The following is a 22,568-nucleotide window of genomic DNA, read 5'->3' as shown; positions in this document are numbered from 1 at the left end:
TGGAGGTATACAATTTTGTCTCTAATGTCTTTGGACAGCTCTTTGGTCTTGGCCATGTTAGTAGTTGGATTCTTACTGATTGTATGGGGTGGACAGGTGTCTTTATGCAGCTAACGACCTCAAACAGGTGCATCTAATTTAGGATAATAAATGTAGTGCAGGTGGACATTTTAAAGGCAGACTAACAGGTCTTTGAGGGTCAGAATTCTAGCTGATAGACAGGTGTTCAAATACTTATTTGCAGCTGTATCATACAAATAAATAGTTTAAAAATCATATATTGTTATTTCTGGATATTTTTTTTTAGATTATGTCTCTCACAGTGGACATGCACCTACGATGACAATTTCAGACCCCTCCATGATTTCTAAGTGGGAGAACTTGCAAAATAGCAGCGTGTCCAAATACTTATTTTCCTCACTGTATATATATATATATATATATATATATATATATATATATATATATATATATATATATATATATATATATAGTTTAAAAAAAATAAATTTTTGGTAGGTTTATTTGAACAGAAAGTAAAACAATATAAAATATAAAATCCAGAACAAATATTTAATTAATATTATATATAAATTATTTTGTATTTAATTAAGTGAAATAAGTATTTGATCCTGTACCAACAAGAATTCTGACTCCCACAGACCCAAATTAGTCTTGTCTGTTTAAGAAAGAACTACTAATATCAACTTATTATGTGTATAAAAGAAATCGTCACAAAAGACGTCAGGGACAAGAATGTAGACCATCAGCTGGAACCTTGGGTAGAAAAAGACCACTGTTGTTTGGGATCATTTAAAAATGGAAGAAATACAAGACAAATCAATCGCCCTCGCTCTAGAGCTCTATGCAAAATCTCACCTCATGAGATAAGGATGATTCTCAAAAAAAAAAAAGGTGAGGGGTCAGCCCAGAATTGCATGGGAGGAGCTTGTTAATGATCTCAAGGGATCTGGGACCACAGTCACCCAGAAAACCATTGGTAATATGCCAAGTTCTATCTGCTCAAGAATACACATGAATAGGTCTGTCTCAAGTTTGCCAATGAACACCTAATTGATTCCTGAAAGGAATGAGAGAAAGTGATGTGGTCAGATGAAATCAAAATTGAATTCTCTGGCATCAAATCGATTTGCCGTGTTTGGAGGCAGAGAGATGCAGAATATGACTCCAAGAACACCATCCCCACTGTCAAACATGGAGGAGGAAACAATCTGCTTTGGGGCTGTTTCTCTGCTAAGGGTACAGGAATACTTCATGACATGAACGGGGCCACGCACTGTAGAATCTTGGATGAGAACCTTCTGGCCTCAACCAGAACACTGAAGAAGGGTCGTGAAAGGGCCATCCAGCATATGTGTTTTGCACTTCTTGGCCACCGTACGAAACTGTACATTCGACAGAAATATTGTGAACAATTTCCTCCTGGCTGTGCGAAGGGTATTAATAGCCAATCAGATTGCAGGTTGTTTTGTTGTTAGGGCAGGTAACCAATGAGGCAGTTGACTGTACACGTAGGCCACGCCCTGTCCCAGGCGGAAGTAAGCAATGCAGCGAAATGTTATTTATCTAATTTACTTTCACAATCGTTACCTGTGCGAAAAGCTTAAGATCCATATTATTTTTTACGTGTTTACTTTGCGAAAGAAGAGTGAGTGAAAGCGGCATTTTGAATAAAGTAACGGTTTTATGTCATTTTTATTTTTGTATTTTTTGCTGGATCATCACGAGACGGAAAAGCATGTGATATTGTGCAGACAGCTGTATTGGGTGTAAGGGATGATGATTGGACTGAAACCTGGATTTGCTCGTGTTAAAGGCACATTGAACGCGTGATCGATTGATGCTGCTAAAATGGTGCATGTGTACAACTGCCACCCGTTTGCGTCTCAGCGGATCGTCCCGGCGGAGCAGGAGCCCGGGCTGGTGTGCTGCGGCGGCGGCACGCTGTTCGTTGTCTCCGCTGGAGGATGCAGGATCGAGGCGTATCGCATGGAGCAGGAGGAATGTCCTCTCATCTGCCGCTTCTCCACCATGGGATTAGTGCACAGCATCGTGTACAGTCACATCGGTGAGTCCACCCTTTTTCATCTTCTTGATATCCAAAGGTTATTAATAATAGCCACGACTCTTAATGCAAGATTCAAATCTTCTTTTAACTTTATGTTGTTATAAAAAAGTCTGACTCACATATTAAAACTTAATCTTTACTTTTTGTTTTTTATCAGAATTATATATATTTTTTGTTTCTTTTCTTTTTTTCGCTAGAAAAAAATGATACTAGACTTACATCACTCGTTTTATTCATTATTGCCTCATATATTTTTGTCCACATCCTGTATGGGATACCAGCCTAATGCAGGATGTGATAACTGCCCGTACTCACACCTATAGAATTTAATGATCTGCTTCTGGGAGGTCCAAGGAAACCAGAAATCCCAGAGGAAACCTACACAGACAAATGTTAGGTTAAACTTCTAGACTCATTTTTCTTCACAGTTTTGTTGCTTATGGTTCTTGGGTACATGCTGGAGAGAAGCGGAATGAAAGTCAGTTGGAGTAAGACAGAGTATATGTGTGTGAATGAGAGGAAGGGCAGTGGAGTGGTGCGGTTGCAGAGAGAAGAGGTGGAGAAGGTGGAGGAGTTCAGGTACCTGGTGTCAACAGTGCAGAGTAATGGAGAGTGTGTTAGAGAAGTAAAGAAAAGAGTGCAGGCAGGGTGGAGTGGGTGGAGAAGAGTGATAGCAGGAGTGATTTGTGATAGAAGGGTATCTGCGAGAGTGAAAGGGAAAGTTTATTGGACTGTGGTGAGACCTGTGATGTTGTATGGTTTAGAGACAGTGGCATTGAGTAAAAGACAGGAGGTGGAGCTGGAGGTAGCAGAGCTGAAGATGTTGAGATCTTTGTTGGGAGTGACAACGACGGACAGGATTAGAAATGAGTTTATGAGAGGGACAGCGCATGTAGAACGTTTCGGGGACAAAGTGAGAGAGGCGAGATTGAGATGGTTTGGACATGTGCAGAGGAGGGACATGGGGTATATCGGTAGAAGAATGCTGAGGATGGAGCCACTAGGAAGGAGGAAAAGAGGAAGGCAATGGAGGAGGTTTATGGATGTGGTGAGGGAAGACATGAAGGTAGTTGGTGTGAAAGAAGCAGATGTAGAGGACAGATTAGTATGGAGACGGATGGTCCGCTGTGGTGACCCCTAATGGGAGCAGCTGAAAGAATAATAATAATAATAAGAAGTGTTCTTGGGGTTTACAGATATACACTTGGGTCCCTTTATTTATTTGTGTACTTAAGAGTGTTTATTTGTTTACTTTTATTTTTCGCACATCTACTGGTTGTCCCAAAAGTATGTGGTTAACCCTTTTTAAACTTTTACTGGAGTAAAAGTGCAAATTATTTGTTTTAAAATGTACTTAAGTATTAAAAGTACTATTATTTATTAAAGCTATATATCTTATAGCTAAGATAATTTTTTTAATCAACAGCTTCTCAATCAGTTTATGTGAAAAGACTTTAATTAAGAATGATATTAATTAGTTAAACTCTGATTGATATCTATTAAAATTACCATTGGCCTATAACTTTCTTTACAACTACTTAAAGATAAATCATGCAAATAAGTAGATACCATGCAGCAATCTAAACAAGTTCAAAACAGCACTTATTTCAGCACGTATTTATGCAAGATACACGGAATGTCTTTGTCTGGGCTCACATATCTCTGGTTGTTTTGCGATAATTCCCTGATCAGAAAAGACACCACGGGCATCATACATCGCATGTGAAACCTGAATGATTGAAGGATAGACGGAGTGAAAATGTTTGTTAAAATATGCTTAAATAAGTAGAAAGAATTCAATATTGATTATATATTATTACTAATATAAATGTAAACCACACACACACACACACACGCGCACACGCGCACACGCACATCTGTATTGCCCAAATTATTTTTTCTAGTGGTTAGGATGCGGCGCTCAATTGCTCAATTTAATCAATATAATAAAACGTGTATTGTATTAACGTGATTTATTCAATTTTTTAAAAACATTTTAAAATATTATTTAACCAAGCAGGCATTTTATTTAAAATTGTTTACATAATTTGTAAACTGTTGATGTTGCATTTTTCCCCAAACTACCGAAATTTAACTGAACCGTGACTTAAAAACTGAGGTACGCACCGAACTGAATTTTATGTACCCTTACACCTCTAATAAATAAATAAATAAATAAAATTTAAAAAATGTAAAAAGAATCATGTATTTGTACATTTTGTTCTCTTTATAGGGGATTACCTGGTTACCATAGAGGAGAAAAATGGTGCAACATACCTGAGGGCCTACACAAACTGGCGCTACCAAGCAGCTGAGAGAAAGCGTGTTGGTGTTCGCTTGCTCGGACACCTCATGCGTGGCTCGGCCCTCCATGGTGCCCCCAAGGAACAGATGGAGATTGTGGAGATTCCATTATCGGAGACCCCGCTCTGTTCTACCTGCTGCTCCATAACAGGTGCCCTGCTGGTGGCCTGCGCAGAGACCCTGGTGCTGTTTGGCCTGAAGCGACAGCCGCTTACCGATCAACTTGACGCGCTTGACTTTGAGAGGCTTCTCATCCTGTATGTTTCTGGCTTGAGCCCATTGCAGGTGGCACTATGTAGTGGGTACGTTGCTTTGCAGACAGAGCTAGAGGTGCTGGTGGTGAAGCTGGAGAATCTGGAAATGAGATGTGCATTCGATGAAGAGCATATACAGAAGCATGATGATGATATGACTGCAGCAGGTGTACCCAACAATGGTATTATAGATATTAGTAGCTTTTGCCTTTAAACATTTTATATAGATCTGATTCTCTGATTTAAAATAGGAATAATGCAATTTACTCAAGTTGCTCTGTTTTACAATTGGTACCAGCTGTGATTTATATATTTCAAATGATTAAATCTAAGGCTTATTTTCTAAACGTAATGGAACGCTGTTAAAATTCAGAAATAGTATTGCAACAGATGTTAATTCCAGTTGTGTTTTCTTGGTGCTTCCGGGTTTACAGGTTTCATTTCCTTTTGATCTAGATGTTAAAAAAGAACCCAAGAGTCCCCTTGACTCAGATGACTTCTTTGTGTTCCCGAAGCATCTGGAGATACTGGGAGATAAGGCAAAAGATTGTGGGGTGTCTCTGTCTTTAGAGTGGACTGGGATGAACACCGAGGCGAAGGACAATATGGGAGTCACCTACATATTATACAGGTGCAATAAAAACACAGGTCTCTTGATCAGTTTGTTTGCTTTGTGTATGTTGTGGGGAAGCCGAGTGCATGTTTGTCTTTTGTCTTTTTTTATTTTTAGGAGGTTTGCCCCAGATTTCTTTCAGGGCTGCACTGTGGAGGAGACACGATTACACTCCCTGCAGCTCCACCCAATATTCACTGGTAATCATTTCCCTGGTTATGCTTAGTAGACATCATGTTCTTTTCGTGCACCATCAATTTCTCTGCACTCTTTCTTTCCTTTTACTCTGTGCAGGCAATCCAGATGTAAGCAGTGACACTAAAAAGAACGATCCCGCCTGTATGTTCTGCTTCTTTTCTCTGCCAAATGCTGGTTACATGTACAGCCTGAAGAACACAGTAGAGCTCATCTCAACCTACCAGTACCCGGAAAAGGCTCTTCAGGCTTTGCTCTGCAACCAGTTTCTATATGTCCTCACACGGTAAGACAATATTTTGTATAGGCAAGGAAAATAATTTATCTAGAAATAGTCTTTGAGTTTTCTAACTAAGTACTAAAACCTGAAAGAGTGTTAGAACGGCATATTTGGATATAATCATACAGTCAACCCCCGATAATTCACGCTTCGTAAGTCTGAAAATTATCTCTGAAAATTCACGGGTTCTCATTTGGAACCTAACTAACAGCAAGATGCGGATTATCTTGAAATTTGCAGAAATCCGCAAAGGGACCAAATGTTCAGGAGCGTCAGGAATAACATTTTAAAATATGGATTTGGACAAATACTGTACACAACTACGTTTATAAAGTGACAATGTCTAAGTGAATTTACTAGGGTACCAATAGGGCTGCAGGGGTGTGTCCAAAATTCGTGGATTTTCTGAACTTGTGGGGTCTCTTAGAACGTAACCCCCCGCGAGTTCCGGGGGATCACTGTGTATCCATGGTGTTTATACCAAACCAAGTGCATAGCAAACCAAGTATAGCTGCTGTAATATGCTGTAATTGATAACAGTCGTTTCCCCACAAGCCACTGCTTTCCTCTTTCACTTTCTCTGGAAATTTATGACAACTAACGTAGCTTGTCTTGTTACATCCAGGAAATACATTTCCTAAAATGTCCTTACTTCCATTAATACCTATACAACGATCAAGCATAACATTATGACTACATATATTGTTTTGGTCCCCTTTTGCTGCCAAACAGTCCTGACTCATTGCAGCATTACCAGCTTTAACTTCTTTAGCAATTTGAGCTACAGGAGCTCGTCTGTTGGATCGGAATACACGGGTCTGCCTTTTCTCTCCACTTGCATCAAGTGAGCCTTGGCCACCCATGACCCTGTCGCTGGTTCACCACTGTTCATTTCTTGAGCCACATTTGGTAGATACTGACCATTAGAGACCGGGAACAGCCCACAATAGCTGCAGCTTTGAAGATGCTCTGACCCAGTTGTCTAGCCATCACAATTTTGCCCTTGTGAAAAAAACTCAAATCCTTATGCTTGCCCATTATTCCTGCTTCTAACACATCAACTTTGTGGACAAAATGTTCACTTGCTGCTTAATAAATTCCACCCACTAACAGGTGCCATGCTGAAGAGATAATCAGTGATGTTCACTTCAATGGTAAAATGTTATAATGTTATAACGCCATAATGTTTTGTACATAGTACATAGTTAGCTTTTGACCAATCAAAATTGAGAATTGAAACAGCATTGTTTATAATGACCTTTATTATGGTTTTCATTTTTATTCAGATTTGTATGTTAGCTGACCTACTTCTCCTACATTACCCCTGTCTTCTGTATTTTATATTTAGTATTATGTAAATGTCCTTATTTCCGATCAAAAGCAAATGTTTGAAGTCTCTTAATGTTTTTGTAGAAATGCTCTGCAGTGTTTCTCTGTGAGGTGCAGTGCGGTGGTTGCTCGAGTCGAGGACCCATACATCGACACCACCATGAAGGTAAACAGGATTTGAATTAAAACAGTTAATTCTAACATATTTATTTCATCTCAGCATTACATCTGGAATACAAATACAATGATTTGGGGAAAAAGAAAAAAACATTTATTTTTAACCAGTTGTAAATCAGCATGTATTCATTCACTCTTTTTTTTTTTTTTTTTTTACATAAAAACAGGAAGATATTCAGTAATGCAGAGGAGAAAACAAAATTGTTTTGTTCCAGTTGTAACAGACAGCTTTGATTTGTGAAGGAGAAAGACCAAAACAAACATTCAGAAAACATCGGATACTTCCCTTTTTGTTCTGTGTACTCGTTTTTCTGTCTACGCATCCATTTCACACTTCTTAGCCCCCTCCCCCAGAGGATGCAAGAAAAGGATGCAAACATATTTACCCAAACCATCCTGCTTTGTTCACTCAGCGTCACTTTAACATGAGAATATAGATCCTAGAATATACATACTGTATATGAAACATGGTGTTAATCCCGAATTAGCATCAGAGCACACGCAACAAATGAGGTACTCACATGGAAGAAGCATGAAGGCAGAGGCAGGAAAAAAGCAAAAGCACCGATATCAATAGTACCGATATATAATTTATAAAGAATTATGCATGTGATCATATGCTTTAGTTTGCCCAAAACATTTTGTTCTATACTTATGCAGCTCTGAAAAACTCCAACCAGTGTTTTTGTGAATATCAGAGTTTTTTAACACCACACATCCGTCTGTGATTTCATTCTTCTTTCTTTTTTTTTTTTTTTTCCCCAGGCCTGTCCTCCTTTCACTATGGAAGTTTGTGCCCTCCGTATTCAGCTGTTCATCGGCCTGAAGTCTCTGTGCCATGATAGAAATCAGATTGTGCTGCTCACAGCTGCTGACGTTGAGACTAAACAAGAGACAGAACGATCGACTAAAAGATCTCTGTAGGTCACTGTAAATGGTGTCTTTCTTCAGGAACAAGGCTTTCTTTGTGTAGATAGTGCAGTGAGAAAAAAGATCAATAAAGCTCTGACATCTCACTAGCTCACAACTTAGATTTAGCTGCTTTGATTCTTGCTATTTAAGTTTGCTTTGATTCGCTGCAGTTTTCATATATTCTCAATAATTAAATATCAAACAACTCAAAAGAGACTGCTATTATTAGATATGTATACAAGCAATGCGATTTCCCAAATTTCTTGCAGCGTTGTGTGGTTTAGTAACTTGTGTGTTTCATGGTTCACATGCATTGACAATCAGTGAATGCTCTGTATTGTAGCAAATCAAAAGGGCAGAAATCACTGGCAGGGATTTTCCTAGCAGTAGGTATAGATCCGACCGCCAGCCCAGCCCTGGAGAGCTTCCTGTCCAGGTCTTTTCTGTAAGTCAGTCCAGTGTGTTAACCCTAATAACATGCCAAGCATAAAACAATTCCCTGGAAGAACGCTAACATACCCCTGTTTACGTGCTAATCCTGTGTGAAACCACCGAATCTAACACTCTGTTTGGAATTCCCTTTTTTTTTTTTCCTTCTGTCTTTTGTATAAAGGAAATACTAAGAAAACGTTTGTGACACAGAGGTTTAACTCATGTTCTATTACTGTAGTGCAGGTATTAATGACAGTAAACATTTTAGTCAGAAAGTAAACAGCAGGAGAATAAAGGCAAATAATTGTAAGGAGTATTGGCACGCAAAAAGTAAGAATCAGCAGTTTTCCATTTGCCCTAAACAGCATATTGATTTAATTCAGGAGTCAATAGGTGGGTCAGTCAAAGTGTAGTTTACTTAAAAAAGAAAAAAAAAAGAAAAGAAAAAAGGTGTACTTGGTGTTCTTTGCTTTAGAAAACAATAAAGAACATTGAATTTCTCATGTCTTGCCTGTACTTCTCTAATAACCAAAGCTATTTTGCTCAGTCATGCATAGCAGATTATTTCTTATGATGAATGGACTGCTGTAGCATATTATCCTTGTAACTCAATAATATAAACACTAGAAGCAAGTGATATGTGGTGTACAGTTGAAAAAGCTTATTAAAGGTCAGTGTGCTAAACTAGTTTCAAATTTCTTCGCGTTTTACTTCTTTAGGAATGTAATAAGAGGGATTATTTTTGTTCAGATCATCTTGTCCTTAACTTGGATAATATGAGTGAATACTGGAACAAGCAGCATTTGTGCAGTTGGTACATGGAAAAAAAAACAAAACAAGGACTTGATGAATCACTTTTAGATCAAATAGGTTCCAATAAGGCTTTTAGACATTGCAGTGTAGGACATTGTGTAAAGCTAAGGATTGGTTAGAATCCAACATTAATTCTTCGAGGTGTGCTGAGATTGATTGTTATTGTGTTTATTATTTTGTTACTAGATCCAGGAAGACGTCTGTGTCGAAAGTAAAAGAGCCCAGCGAGAGCAGTCATGGCTGGAACCTGTATGTTATAAGCACTGTGTCCACACTGCAGCTCTACAGGGAGATGGTAACTTATCTGTTTTTTCCCACTCTGCTTAATAGCAAGTGCATGTTTATTTATCGCATTGATAGACATGGCAATGCCTGAAGTACACATTGATCAGCTGATACTAATATTCAATAATGCATTTGTACATTCCTACACATTGGTTGTTTTTCTCTGGCAGGTGGATTACAGCAAACGATATGAGCAGACGAGTCCGCTGTCTCAGGACTGCATTCATCTGCTGAGTGAAGCTCACCTGCTGCTCAGATCCGCTCTGCTTAGTCCCTGTGCTGATAGAGACGAGATCCAGGAAGCTTTCCAGGAGAGCTGTGCCCAACTGGGAGACTGCTTCAGCAGGTGAAAGAGAGAAAAACTGCCACACAGCACTCTCATGTTTTAATCTTCAGCTTCTTTAAATTCCTTACATACGAAGGGTATGGGCAAGAAACTAACGTGATAATGTGATGACAGCGTTTATACCTTTTAGAGGTTAGACTCAGACAATAAGCATTCTTCTCTGTTTAATGAATAATGGATGTATTTTTTTAAATTTTTTTTTATTTCAAAAATCTTTCCTGTCTCATTAAACTGTCTTTGTGTAAATTAATCAAATCTCTTAAAATGAATATTTTTTTTTTTACTTGGTTTGCATGATTTTACATTTAGTCTTTCTTGATCTAGATGTACTTATGACATGCAGATGCCTTGCAGTTAATATTTTCTGTCTAGCCAGTACTAAGCTTGTAGTTTACGTGAAGACATGGTTTTCCTGACATTTCAAATGCAAACACATTTGACTTTTCAAAAACTATTTATAACCGATAGTTGTTTTCGAACAGTACTTCTGCATTACTCCATTTCTATTTGCTTTGCAGGATGGACAAGTGGAATTGCCACCTGGCTCTTCCGTACTACAAGATGTCCGGGCTGTCGGTGACTGAGGTAATCCAGAGAAACACGGAAATACGTAGGGATCCTGTTCCAAATTATGGGAAAGGATTCCTCTTCTTCCTTAAGCATTCTCTCTATGAGGAAACCATGGAAGAGCTCAGCGAAGTAAGAAAGCTACTTGAAAATCCGACCTGATATATACCATATATTCTGTTTTAATGAAAATGGAATAAAATACATATGCATAACATACAATGGATGGATATACAGCAGAATCCAAACACTTTAGTCTACTTATCTGTCTATAAAATAATATCTGATATGTTTAGCTGTTTAAGAAATTCTTGCAGTAATTTAAAGGATAAGTGGATTGTAGGATCATTAAACTTGGCAACAAAGGTGTACATGTTGCCACTTTCTAAACCAGGGAACCACAAACAATGCTAAATAAAATGTTCCAATGAGGCCTGTGCTTGATACTAAGTGGGTTCTTCATTTTGGTGTTATATATGAGTATTGACAAGTACAAAAAAAAAGCTTGAAAAAATCGTATTAATGCATCCTTAATTGTATTATAAACAGTTATGCAGCCCACAGGATGAGGAGTGTATAATTCAGATTATAACATGTAAGGTTTATATCATCAGAAAACAGCAAACACAGTGTTGGAGATCTTCAGCAAAGCCGAGCCAGGTCAGCTCCCATATGTAGTGAGCAGCTCGTTCGTGAAGAATGCTGATCCTGCCTGTGCACGTGCACACCTGGAGCAGCTGGAGCTCAGTGGTGCCCCATCAGTCACAGTCACGCTGTGTAAGGCTGCTCAGGCACTGCGCTTAGGAGACCTGCACTACTACCAACAGCAGATGGAGCGGCATGCTGAGGTGAGAACGTTAACTGTTTTTTTTCCCTCAATTAGGTTTGTGATTCTTTTTGCTTGTTCCCATACAAAGCAGCAGCCTGTTATCATATGCAGTTTAGATAAGCCATAAACAGTTTTTTTTAGTCCTGAGTAGTGCATGTTTTGCAGACAATTATGTTAATTAACGCATAAAACCTTTTTTTTTTTTTTTTTGAAGTCCACCTATTTATTCTATATTATAGGAAATATTTGTATTATATGCAGCATGATATGAACATGACTGGATTTATGGACAAACATATATTTATTCAAATTTTGCATAAATTGAACATTTCTGCATGTTGCAGCTAATACATGCTTGTTACATGTTTTTCCTTTACCTGCTAAGGCACCTCTGCGATAATGTTTAGGCTTTTGGGAATTAGAAAGTAACCTATGCATATTTATTCAACAACAAATAAAATCATTTTATTTGTTATCATTTTGGCCAGATGCTACAGGTGTATGGCTTCATAGAGGAGCCAAAGCTTCTTGTGCATCTCAAAGAGAAGAAAGTGGTGCCCACTCAGTTGGCACAGCACCTACGGGACACTCAAGATGGCCTGCTGGTGGCTGCCATTGTGGCACTTCATGAGAACAGCAAGGTCAACCTGAAAGAGGCTGAACTCTTCTTTCAGGTACAGCAAATTAAACATGGAGCAGTGTCATTTTCAAAAGCACGTTTTGCATGGATAATGCTTTTTCGTTTTCTTTCATTTGTCTTTCACTGTTGCAGGAATTGTGTAAGGACAGTACAGAGCCTCGAAGCATTCCTCAGCTCCTGGTGGATTTTTGGGAGGCTCTACTCGTGGCATCGTCTCAGGAATCGATTATCCAGGAGCTTTCGTTCCATCTCACCTCTTTATATATCGAGCGCAACATCAACAGGGCGCGATCAGGCATTAAAGCGCTTAAATCAGCTGAGGACTTGGTTAGTTCAGACCCTAAGTTCACATTGTGCCAGGAAAAAATGAGACAAAGGTGGCATCAATGACAAAATTAACAAACAGGTGGAATACAACAAAGGTGCTCACAATATAACAAGACACAGCATAACACAAGTTCAGATTCTTAATGTACAAGGTAATGTACAACCATATGCCAAACCTAAAAATGTCCAAATAATGCTGATGGTAATGGCATTTAGAATATGATTAATGAGAATTTTTTTCCTGCGAGACATTTTAACCATTCAACACAAAGCTTTTCCTAGAATCTGAGGATAAAAACTCTTTATCTAAAAAAATAATGATGTCCTTTTTTACCCAAAATCCTGGTGGGTACTATAAGTAAAAACATATACCGTAATTTCCGGTCTATTAAGCGCACCCAAATATAAGCCGCACACACTGAATTTGACAAAGATTTTTATTTTGAACATAAATACGCTGCACCTGTCTATAAGCCGCAGGTGTCTACATTGAAACTAATGAACTTTACACAGGCTTTAATGAAAGACAGTGTCTGTTACACGGCTTGTATCTAAACAGTAGCCTACCAAGAAAGTCATTGTTCACTGTCTTCCTCCTTCCTTTCACAACAATTTCTCTTGAGAGTTTTTCTTTTGGCATCGTCGTGCGTTCAAAAATCACCACCGGTGAAGCTTTTCTCCCGATGCCGTGCAGCTCAGAACACAGGTGAAGTGTGTTTTTTCATGCCCGGTTGTTTTCAGCGTGACGAATGATTCACATTTCCTGTAGACAGTCCGAGTGAGCGGCAGGTCAAACGTCAGAGGAACTTCATCCATATTTATGATGTGGTGCGGCCCGATTTAGTAAGAGCGCACCTGATTTAATATAAAGAGTTTCATTGGTTCACCTGAACCCGTTCCACAATTTCATTGGTCTAATGTTATGAGGCTCAGTTTTTTGGTTTAAAGCTTGTGAAACCGGGAAAAAACCCACGAAAAATCCATAAATTAGCCGCTTCGTTGTTTAAGCCGCGGGGTATAGTCCGGAAAATATGGTATATGCACACACTAGTTTATATCTAAGCAAATTATGTGTAAATGGTCTATGTCAAAAATCAACTGCACACCCTCTCAGAGGATCTATGTTTTATTCCTGTTTATAGTTGGATGGTCTGGGACCACTTTTAATATGAATCTCCACAGATAATTGAAAAATATATATTCAGTTAAACCTGTACCCTTGTTTGGTTTATCGTATAGAAGTGACCCCTGACCTTTTTTTTTTTACCCTTTCAGATTAACTCTTGCTCTCATTATGGCCCACTGTCTCCATGGTTGAGCATTCTGACTCCTGCTCAATTCAACATTACACATGACCACCAAGAAGACCTTCAGAAACTCCAGGTCTGTAACTCAGCATGCATGCCTGTCAGCAACATTTGATGAGTAGTGTGCGCTGCATTAATCTGTTGTACTGTACAATCAGTTGAATTCAAGTTGTGTAATCAAACAAAACAATAAGCCACTTTTTTCTGCATTTAAATATACAATATACAAATTTTGAATAAAATAACAGCTAGTTTTTTTATTGTATTTAAGAGACGCATACATGTTCCTTTTATTTACTGTATTTTTCGGACTATAAGCCGCTACTTTTTTCCCAAGTTTTGAACCCCGCGGCTTAAACAACGAAGCGGCTAATTTATGGATTTTTCCTGGGTTTTTCCCGGTTTCACAAACTTCAAGCTAAAAAACTAAACGCCATAACATTGGACCAATGAAATTTCCGAACGGAAACGAAAAAAACGCACCTCACCTGTGTTCTGAGCTGCACGACATCGGCACGGCAATTTTTAAACGCACAACGATGCCAAAAGAAAAACTCCCAAGAGAAATAGTTGTGAAAGGAAGGAGGAAGACAGTGAACAATGACTTTCTTGGTAGGCTACTGTTTAGATACAAGCCGTTGTAACGCGTTGAGTCTGGGTCATGGGAGAGCTCGCTAACTCCAGTTGCAACACAAATCATATAATTCCCAAAATACCGCTATGCTCCTTTAGGAAGCGCAACATATTTCACCAGTTACACCGTGTAACGTGTCTTTCGTTAAAGCCTGTGTAAAGTACATTAGTGTAGACAACTGCGGCTTATAGACAGGTGCGGCTTATTTATGTTTAAAATAAATGTCGAATTCAGTGGGTGTGGCATATATATGTGTGCACTTAATAGTCCGGAAATTACGGTATATGCAACATCTAGCTAATTTATTGAAGATTTATTTTGGCCAAACAAATAGATAAATGTACAGAAGCTAAACTTTATTTAAAAAAAAAAATCCACCCTTTGCATGAATAACAACTTTACATACTCCTGGCATATGTTCAGTTAGTTTCTCCAAACATTCAGCTAAAATACTTGTATAACTTGCCAAAGGTGTTCTTCAATGGTTGGATATTTCCTACTGACCTTGTGATCCAGTTCATCCCAGAGGAGTCCAAAAGATTTGTGTGTTGACTGGACATTTCATTAAAGAGATAACGCTCCTGCCGACTGTTTACTCTCTAAATAACAACTACAGAACTTGGACGAATGATTCGGGTCATTTTTATTTTTATTTTTTATTTTTTTGGCTAAGTTGGTTCTAATTAGTACAAATGGAAGTGCATGGTGGCGAAGTATGTAATTGTAGCCATGTTGGTTCAGTATTCCTTTCAACATATAACCTATATACTGTACGTAGGTCTATAATGAGAGCATTTTCTCCAAATATTGCAAAAACGTGACTTAGGGAAATGCGTTTTTATCCAAAACTTCATGTTTTGCCTAAAGAGACAGCTTGATAAAAATACTGTTAAATTATCTAGTTTGTTGCATATAAACAAAAGAAAAATTCATGTGTCTCAAAAATGGACTAGGACTAGGTCTGTGACTAAATGGACTAAAGGACTAGGTCTGTGACAGGGTCTGTAAAACATGTTCGTGAGGTAAATGAATTCACATTTACTGATCTTTCCTTGAAAGCCTGCAAAAAATAACGATGTGTGTCAGCTGGCCGTCATCATCAACCAAACAGCACTGACTCGTTCATAAACAACACTAGTAGAATGTGTTGTTTAGCAGAAGCGCTCTTAGCGTGGACACATTCTTGCTACGTTAGATACATTGGCATCTCTCCTAAAGTCATATTAAGGCACATTGAGGGAATTGGTGCTAAAGTGTAAACGTTAAACTCATTGTAGTGTTCTCTGTATTACATGTTGCAGTCTCTGCTGTGTGGCCCCACTCTAGACGTGTCCTCTATTATACCTCTGCTGGAACAGCTACCAGATGTGGATAACGCCGACCTAAGCATTCACGTGCTCTGTGCCACCAAACTGGGTCAACATCAGCTCGCGATTGACAAGCTATTGGACCGCTGGCCGCAAGCTATCATCCCCTATGCCAACCATGAGTTACATAGTGATAAAATGGTACACAGCTACAATGCATGCTCATAACTGCTTAACTAACACTACTTAATTGGCAAATGATTGAAAGAATAAAGAAATAGGAAATACATAAATCTAAGAATAAGAAAAATACATAAATCTTATTTGCTGTAGGATCCAACTTAATTTTGAATCTAAAGTATTCGGTTTCTATTCTTTTCTGTTGCCTGCACAGGCTCTGTGGTGGCAGAAACTGTTTCCTGAGCTGTGTAAGAGGATTCGGCTTTCTTCAGAAGATAACATTGTTCTACACACTGCTCTCAAAGGTAGCTGTTTGCATTATATCTTACTATTTATTAAAAATAATAGAACAGAGCTATTCTGCTAGCATTCCATGGGCCAGGCAGTAGATTGGTAATGCCTACTGTATTGTTTTTTACAGCTCTCGAAAGATTTCCACATGAGCAGTGTTACTTTTTTTTTTTTTTAAGTAAAAGACTTCAGACTTTACTGATGTTGTGTAATGAAAAAAAAAAAATCTCATAGGTAGCAGATGTTCTTCTTCTTCTTTTGGCTTCTCCCATTGGGGTCGCCTCAGTGGACAATCCGTCTCCATACCCCCCTGTCCTCTCTACATTTGCCTCTTTTAAACCAACTACCTGCATGTCTTCCCTCACCACATCCATAATCCTCCTCCTTGGCCTTCCTCATTTCCTCCTTCCTGGCGGCTCCATCCTCAGCATTTTCCTACCGATATAACCCATGTCCCATATATGCAGTTGATATAATAGGTTTTATGATTCAGTTCACATTTTTGGCTTTACAGGAATATTTAAAATAGATACTGTACTCATCTAGTAGAGTATTTATAAACTAATTCAATAGCCTTGTATTATAAAGAGCAAAGCAGTGGGCTTCTGGTAGGGGGAAATTACTTTTCAGTTGCTTCATATTATTCTGTGTATTAATTTCACTTATGACAGATGGCAGTGACCTTTGTATTGATGTCACAAATGTTTATAGCAAATTAATATCTTGTCGACTCCTGGGCAAAAAAAAAAAAAAAAAAGGCAAAAAGGCAGAACCCAAACAGACAAAAATAACATGTTTTATTGCTTTTATTAACTAATCATTTGTCATGCACTAACATGCAATAATTATCAAATGCACTCCTGAGACCCTCTGTGTCACTATTTGCCAGTTTACTGTTGCTGCACTGAACAATTTGGGGAAAAGTTGGGAAAAGGGGAATACATTTTTGTAGTTTTTGTGTTTTCAAAAATAAAATGAATGATAATAATTTAAATGATTAAAATGTAAAATTCAACATATCTGGGTAAAAAAAAAACCTCCATCTGTTTGAAACTCAACAATGAATAGAACAACACAGACTTTGCAACAGCTGTCACCTACATGGCATAAAGTAGGAACTAACGATCCCACAATAATTTACATTATTCTGTTTATTTTTTTCTGAACAATGATTTGTTTTTAAGACCATTAGAAACCATTGGGTCTGATCCTTCTTTTTATGTAGATGAGAGTGAGGCATTGTGTCTTTAGTCCTATTTTGGCCATGTGACGTGATTTTGTGTTTCTAACAGAGACTCTGACAGTGTTATCCATGGAGCTGAGCCCAGTAGAGTTTTTGGACTTGTTACCTGACGATGGTACAGCACACTTCTTCCTGCCTCATCTTCTGAAATGCAGCCAGAGGCATCTCCTTACATGAACTGCAGGACAGCATTGTCAGGACTATAAGCTTACACATGGGAATGGTATCTTATACTTATGGGGAAGATTGTGTGGATCTTGTACATTGTGATTGATTATATACAATAATATTACCCAAGTACGCAACACTAAAGATAACAAAGTCTTCTCTGTAGAATATGATTTCAGGACTAACACAAAAAAGGTTGTGGGTTTTGCACAAACCTTCTGCTGTTAGCAAATAAAGTTCAGTCATTTTTAACTAGATGTTATAAACTGGTTTTAACTGCATATGGACGAGTTGGTTTTTTTGGGCTACAATATGGAATATTTGTACAATTACATTGTACACCTAATAATTGGGCCAATTTAGCACACATTATTTCATATAGTTTGAAGCTAAGATGCTAAGCGAAGTTTTTTCTTTTTTGCATTTCATAAAAACCTGTAGGTATGCATATTTACGTTCAGAAATACAAGAAAAAAAATGTATATTATGTACTTTATACAGCAGGAAATATAACTTTGTCATGCTTCTGCACTGAATTGCCTGAAGTTAAGGGTCATAACAGATTAATTATCAAAATCATGGTGTATTTTATTTATAATTTTTTTATTGGATCCAGTGCTACATCCTGAGCTCATGATAATCAATTTAACATTGAGTTCAAGTAAGGACAATTGTAAAAAACAATGAAAATGAAATACATTAAGAACCACTGCTGTTTTTTCTTTTCTTTTCACAAATTTAAGTGCTGTTTTTAGGATTTCTCAAGTATGGTATGGGAATATTTCAGCTTTATAGGCTAAAACAAGACATGACAAAACATATGCCTTGGTCGGTTGCCTTAACGGTTAGTACACACTGGATTTAAAACATCTTATGACTGATGGATGTAAGTATTTGCACTTTCTTTGCACTCATCTGTACATTATCTATTGTGTGCTGATAATTAAAAGGCTTTTGTTAATGTTTTTATTTGCTTATGTTTCTTCTTAAATTATGCAAAATGCCTGTCAAGTTTACTGTATATTTTGGTCTATATTAAGCCATTGCAAATATAGCCAGAGCTTTTGTATAACAGAAACAGTATATCTAACTTCTGTTGCGATGAAAAAGTAGTTTTTTTTTTTTTTTTAACATGTGCAGTAGCATTTCACAATATACACAACCATGCACAATTACAATAAAGATTTATTCATAATGTATGAAAGCGATTTGGTGTTACAATAGGTATTAAGTCATAAAAATGTTCACATGTTGAAGTTCTTCAGCCTTTACTTATGATTTCTGCAAATAAAACACATTTTAATGTTAAGTTTATATGTTATGGTTTTATGAATTTATTAAGAGATAAGTATATACAATAGCAATCTACAGTATTGGTACTAGTTGCATTTAAACATTTCACTGGAAAAAGAAAAAAAAAAATTACTTATTTAAAAAAAAATAATAATAATCTGTATATTTGTCATGCTCTGTAATGTTCTGTTTGACATACTGTACCTCTCACTGTGTATGTGGTCTCCATGCCAAACAGCACATGGTCAGCAACATGGCAGTGCAGGAGCCAGGTGCCTGGATACTGTGGCCTCATTTTGACCGTCTGGAACGTGCCAGGGAATAAGTCGAATACATCATCGCGATGGACGCCACTTATCTTGGGTTAAAACGAGACACTCATTGTACAGGCAATTGGATAAAATACTAAATAGGATTCAATTATTTCTGCATCTAGAAATGTTACCAAATACGCAAAGGCATGGGAGTGCTTCACCTTGTACTCAAAGCTGTGGCCATGAAAATGTGCTGTGTGTAGGTCTATTTCATTTCCCATTCCCATCAGATACCAGTACACCTTATCTCCAATGTTAACATACAATCCATGAAGGTTTCCATAGACCAGGCCGTTTATACCTACAATGCATAAGCAGTAGTTGGTCATTTACCACTATTGTTAAAGTTTGTAACTAATAAAGGTAAAGAAATAAATAAAAAAGGGAAAACTAAAATAAATACACATGTATACAAACGTTTTGTACAAACAATATACATATATAAATGCATTATAAAAGTTGTATCATAAAATGTCTTATAAATAAGGCACAGGATGCAATAATGTTATAACAAAACTGTAAATGTGGGGTGATCGAAGCAGAGATAATCATCCCAGGGTTGATTACATTTCTAAAAACATGTGTTTTATATTTCTTAAATGCAGCAATGTGCCAATGCTTAATTTTTTCTTTTTTGTTGGTTGTTTTTGCTGATTATGTTGAATTAGTTCACCTGCCAATTCCCGAACTTTCAACCAACTCTCCTCTATAATACAGCAGCCGCCAGGCAGGAAGGCAAATACTAAAACATGCTTTCTCCACAGATTTGCTTCTCATGGAACTTCACAGGGCTATCACAGAAGAATGAATAATCTGTCCTCTTCTGCATACATTAGCTCACAGGTGTCTATGACTAGTGTTACAACCCTAGGTAGCCCCATGTCCATACTGGTGTTCTGTATGTGTGCTTTGTGTGCAGGTCCGATCCACTCCAGAGTTTTAGGCCTGCCCTACCCTGGCTGATCCCACCTCCTTCACGATGACATCATCCACCTGTTTCCTATTTAAGGAGAAAGGAGTGAAGCAACCGGAGAGAGTTGTTGTAGTGGCATTCTGACTGTTTTTTTTTGGTGTTCGGGGTATAGCTTGGTTGTTGATGTTTGTGATTTTGACCGTTTACTGACTTTGAGCCTGTTTAGCCCCTTGGACTACTGTTGTTTGTATATATTTCTTTTGTATTATATTGTAATATCTTTGGGCACTGTACATGTTTATTTCACTGGCATTAGGGGTGTGGCTGCCATTTAATTTGGGTGAGGGATTGTTTTGTCTTTGTTTTTGTAGCAGGGAGTTAGGGAAGCTGTTTGTGTTTTCCTTTTCTTTGTTTTCAGGAAGGGTAGCTTTCCCAAAACAGTCCTTTTTGTTTATTGTTTTGGCCTTGGCCCACCCTATAGACAAGCCTGTGTGTCTGTGTACATATATTTCTGTGTTAAAATATACCAGCACCTCTGTAGCAAACCTTTTTGTGTGTGTTTGTGGTTTGTGGTGTGTTTGGGTTGTCAATTTATAAGATCCATTCTTTTGAATCCCAAACTAAATACTCTGTCCAGCCTAACCCTAGACTGGGTCGTAACAGATTTGGGGGCTTGTCTGGGATATCTTATATTTCGTGTGTCTTCGTGTATCGGATTGCGGTATAATGGCATTTGATTTAATCACATTCACTTTGTGTCCTTCATTAGAGGTATTTGATGGGTGTAGGAAGGATGATCTCTTGATTGCTGACTTTTTTTTAATGTGTCCCTTTTGTCGGACTGCTAGCAAGAAGGTAGTCAAAGCGGCACTATATGAGGCACTCATGGCTCAACAGGTCTTACCTGAAAGGGAAGCACCTCCAGGAGGCGCTGCGCATATTACCCAACCTACCCAGGCTCCTGGCCGAGCGGAAGCTATGACTGAGACGGAGGAGGTTGAGTTAAGTCGTGAGCAGCCCCATGCTCGTACAGTGGATCCCGGTTGGCAGCTTGCGCTCAAAAAGCTTGAAGTGGAGATTAAGCGGCAGGAGTACCAAACGCAGTTCTTGCGAGTCAGAGAACGGGAGTTGGAAATTGAGGGGAAAAAGCTTGACCTGGCAGATCAGTGGCGGAAGCCAGTGCCTCTGCCACGGACATTTAGGTTCTCAACAGTTGCCTCCCCATCTCCTGTTGCCGCTAAGCACTCCAGGCCACCGTCCACCCCAGCTGAGTCCTCAACGGTAAGCCCGCTTGCCTTTGATGTTAGCCGACACATTGGGTTAGTGCCAGTATTTCGGGAAAACGAGGTTGATTCTTACTTTGCTGTATTTGAAAGGATTGCTACAACTTTAAACTGGCCAAAAAGTTTGTGGACTCTGTTATTACAGTGTAAACTGTCGGGTAAGCGTGTTCTGCACTTAATCTAGAGCAGAGTTTGGATTATGAGACCGTGAAAGCTACAGTGCTCCGTGCATATAAGCGTGTGCCGGAAGCATATCGGCAAAACTTCAGGAACACTGTGAAGGCTGCTAGCCAGACTTATGTGGAGTTTGCTCGTGAGAAAACCACGCTGTTGAATAAATGGTGTTCAGCTAGTGGGGTTAGAGATTTCAACCAGCTTAAAGAACTTATTTTGCTGGAAGAGTTTGTCATGTCTACCTGAGCAGCTGGTGGTTCATTTAAATGAGCAAAAGATCAACACGCTGGCCAAGGCCGCTATATTTTCAGATGAGTTCGTATTAACTCAAAGTTGTATTCAGCTCTTCGTCATCTTGGAAGGATGTGTCTGCTCCTTTGGCCAATCCTGCCAGTATAATTTGTACTGTCCCTATCTCTTCAGATGGTTCCCGCCGCTGTTTTTATTGTCATGAGGCAGGGCATGTTATCGCAAACTGTCCAGTGTTAAAGCGGAAGCAATTTAAACAGCAGACGGAGATCAAAAAGGTGAACGCAGTAGTGGTTCCCCAAAGCACCCCGGATGAAATAGAGCCAGTGTTTAAATCATTTGTGTTTTCAGGTTATGTATCTTTTAGTGTTGGTTAGGATAAACAGCCTGTAAGTATATTGAGAGATACAGGCTCAGCGCAGACGTTTGTGCTGGAAAACACACTACCATTTTCTGAAGCTTCGTATGCTGGTAGTGATGTACTGATTCAAGGTATTGGTATGGAGGTAATTCGTGTGCCATTGCACATAGTATATTTAGAAATGGAGAATCTTATCAGGCTAGTAAAGGTAGCTGTGCGCTCTGAGCTACCAGTTGCAGGTGTTTCAGTCATTCTAGGGAATGACGTAGCTGGAACTAGGGTCTTCTCCTTACCTGAAGTAGTTTCAGAACCTGTGAGTATTTCCCCTTCACTTAATGACATGCACTCCTCTGTGTTCCCTGTTTGTGTGTTGACACGGGCCCAACAAAGAAAATTGGGTGATGTGGTTGATCTTTCTGTGTCTTTTCTGTTTTAAGAGGAGCCTGTTGAAGAGTCTAG

General features: G+C 38.5%; 2 protein-coding genes across 3 annotated transcripts in view; one reads left to right on the top strand and one right to left on the bottom strand.

Moving 5' to 3' along the window:
* Nucleotides 1-1,527: 1,527 nt before the first annotated feature.
* hps3 (HPS3 biogenesis of lysosomal organelles complex 2 subunit 1) lies at nucleotides 1,528-18,831 on the top strand. Of its 2 annotated transcripts, XM_083558301.1 has the most exons (18): nucleotides 1,534-2,089; nucleotides 4,323-4,829; nucleotides 5,104-5,278; nucleotides 5,378-5,460; nucleotides 5,555-5,741; nucleotides 7,149-7,230; nucleotides 8,007-8,161; nucleotides 8,497-8,598; nucleotides 9,585-9,693; nucleotides 9,854-10,029; nucleotides 10,548-10,728; nucleotides 11,211-11,444; nucleotides 11,914-12,099; nucleotides 12,198-12,392; nucleotides 13,668-13,775; nucleotides 15,635-15,841; nucleotides 16,035-16,125; nucleotides 17,404-18,831. In XM_083558301.1, the coding sequence occupies exons 1-18, from the start codon at nucleotides 1,873-1,875 to the stop codon at nucleotides 17,529-17,531; spliced, it is 3,123 nt and encodes a 1,040-aa protein (XP_083414427.1). In that variant the 5' UTR covers nucleotides 1,534-1,872; the 3' UTR covers nucleotides 17,532-18,831. The 2 variants fall into 2 exon arrangements, with proteins under 2 accessions (XP_083414428.1, XP_083414427.1); XM_083558302.1 differs by lacking the exon at nucleotides 8,497-8,598 and having other exon boundaries at nucleotides 1,528-2,089.
* cp (ceruloplasmin) overlaps nucleotides 18,690-22,568 on the bottom strand; it is an 18,513-nt gene continuing 14,634 nt past the window's right edge. The window contains exons 18-20 of the mRNA XM_083558299.1: nucleotides 19,291-19,430; nucleotides 19,020-19,173; nucleotides 18,690-18,803 (exon numbers count right to left, since the gene is read on the bottom strand). Coding sequence (XP_083414425.1) covers nucleotides 18,784-18,803; nucleotides 19,020-19,173; nucleotides 19,291-19,430 — 314 coding nt within the window. The 3' untranslated portion in view covers nucleotides 18,690-18,783. The remainder of the gene's footprint in view (nucleotides 18,804-19,019; nucleotides 19,174-19,290; nucleotides 19,431-22,568) is intronic.

This window comes from Silurus aristotelis, assembly GCF_946808225.1.
Source record: "Silurus aristotelis genome assembly, chromosome: 13".
NCBI lineage: Eukaryota > Metazoa > Chordata > Actinopteri > Siluriformes > Siluridae > Silurus > Silurus aristotelis.
Note: the sequence above shows the minus strand (reverse complement) of the source record. Positions and strands in the feature narration are given on the sequence as shown.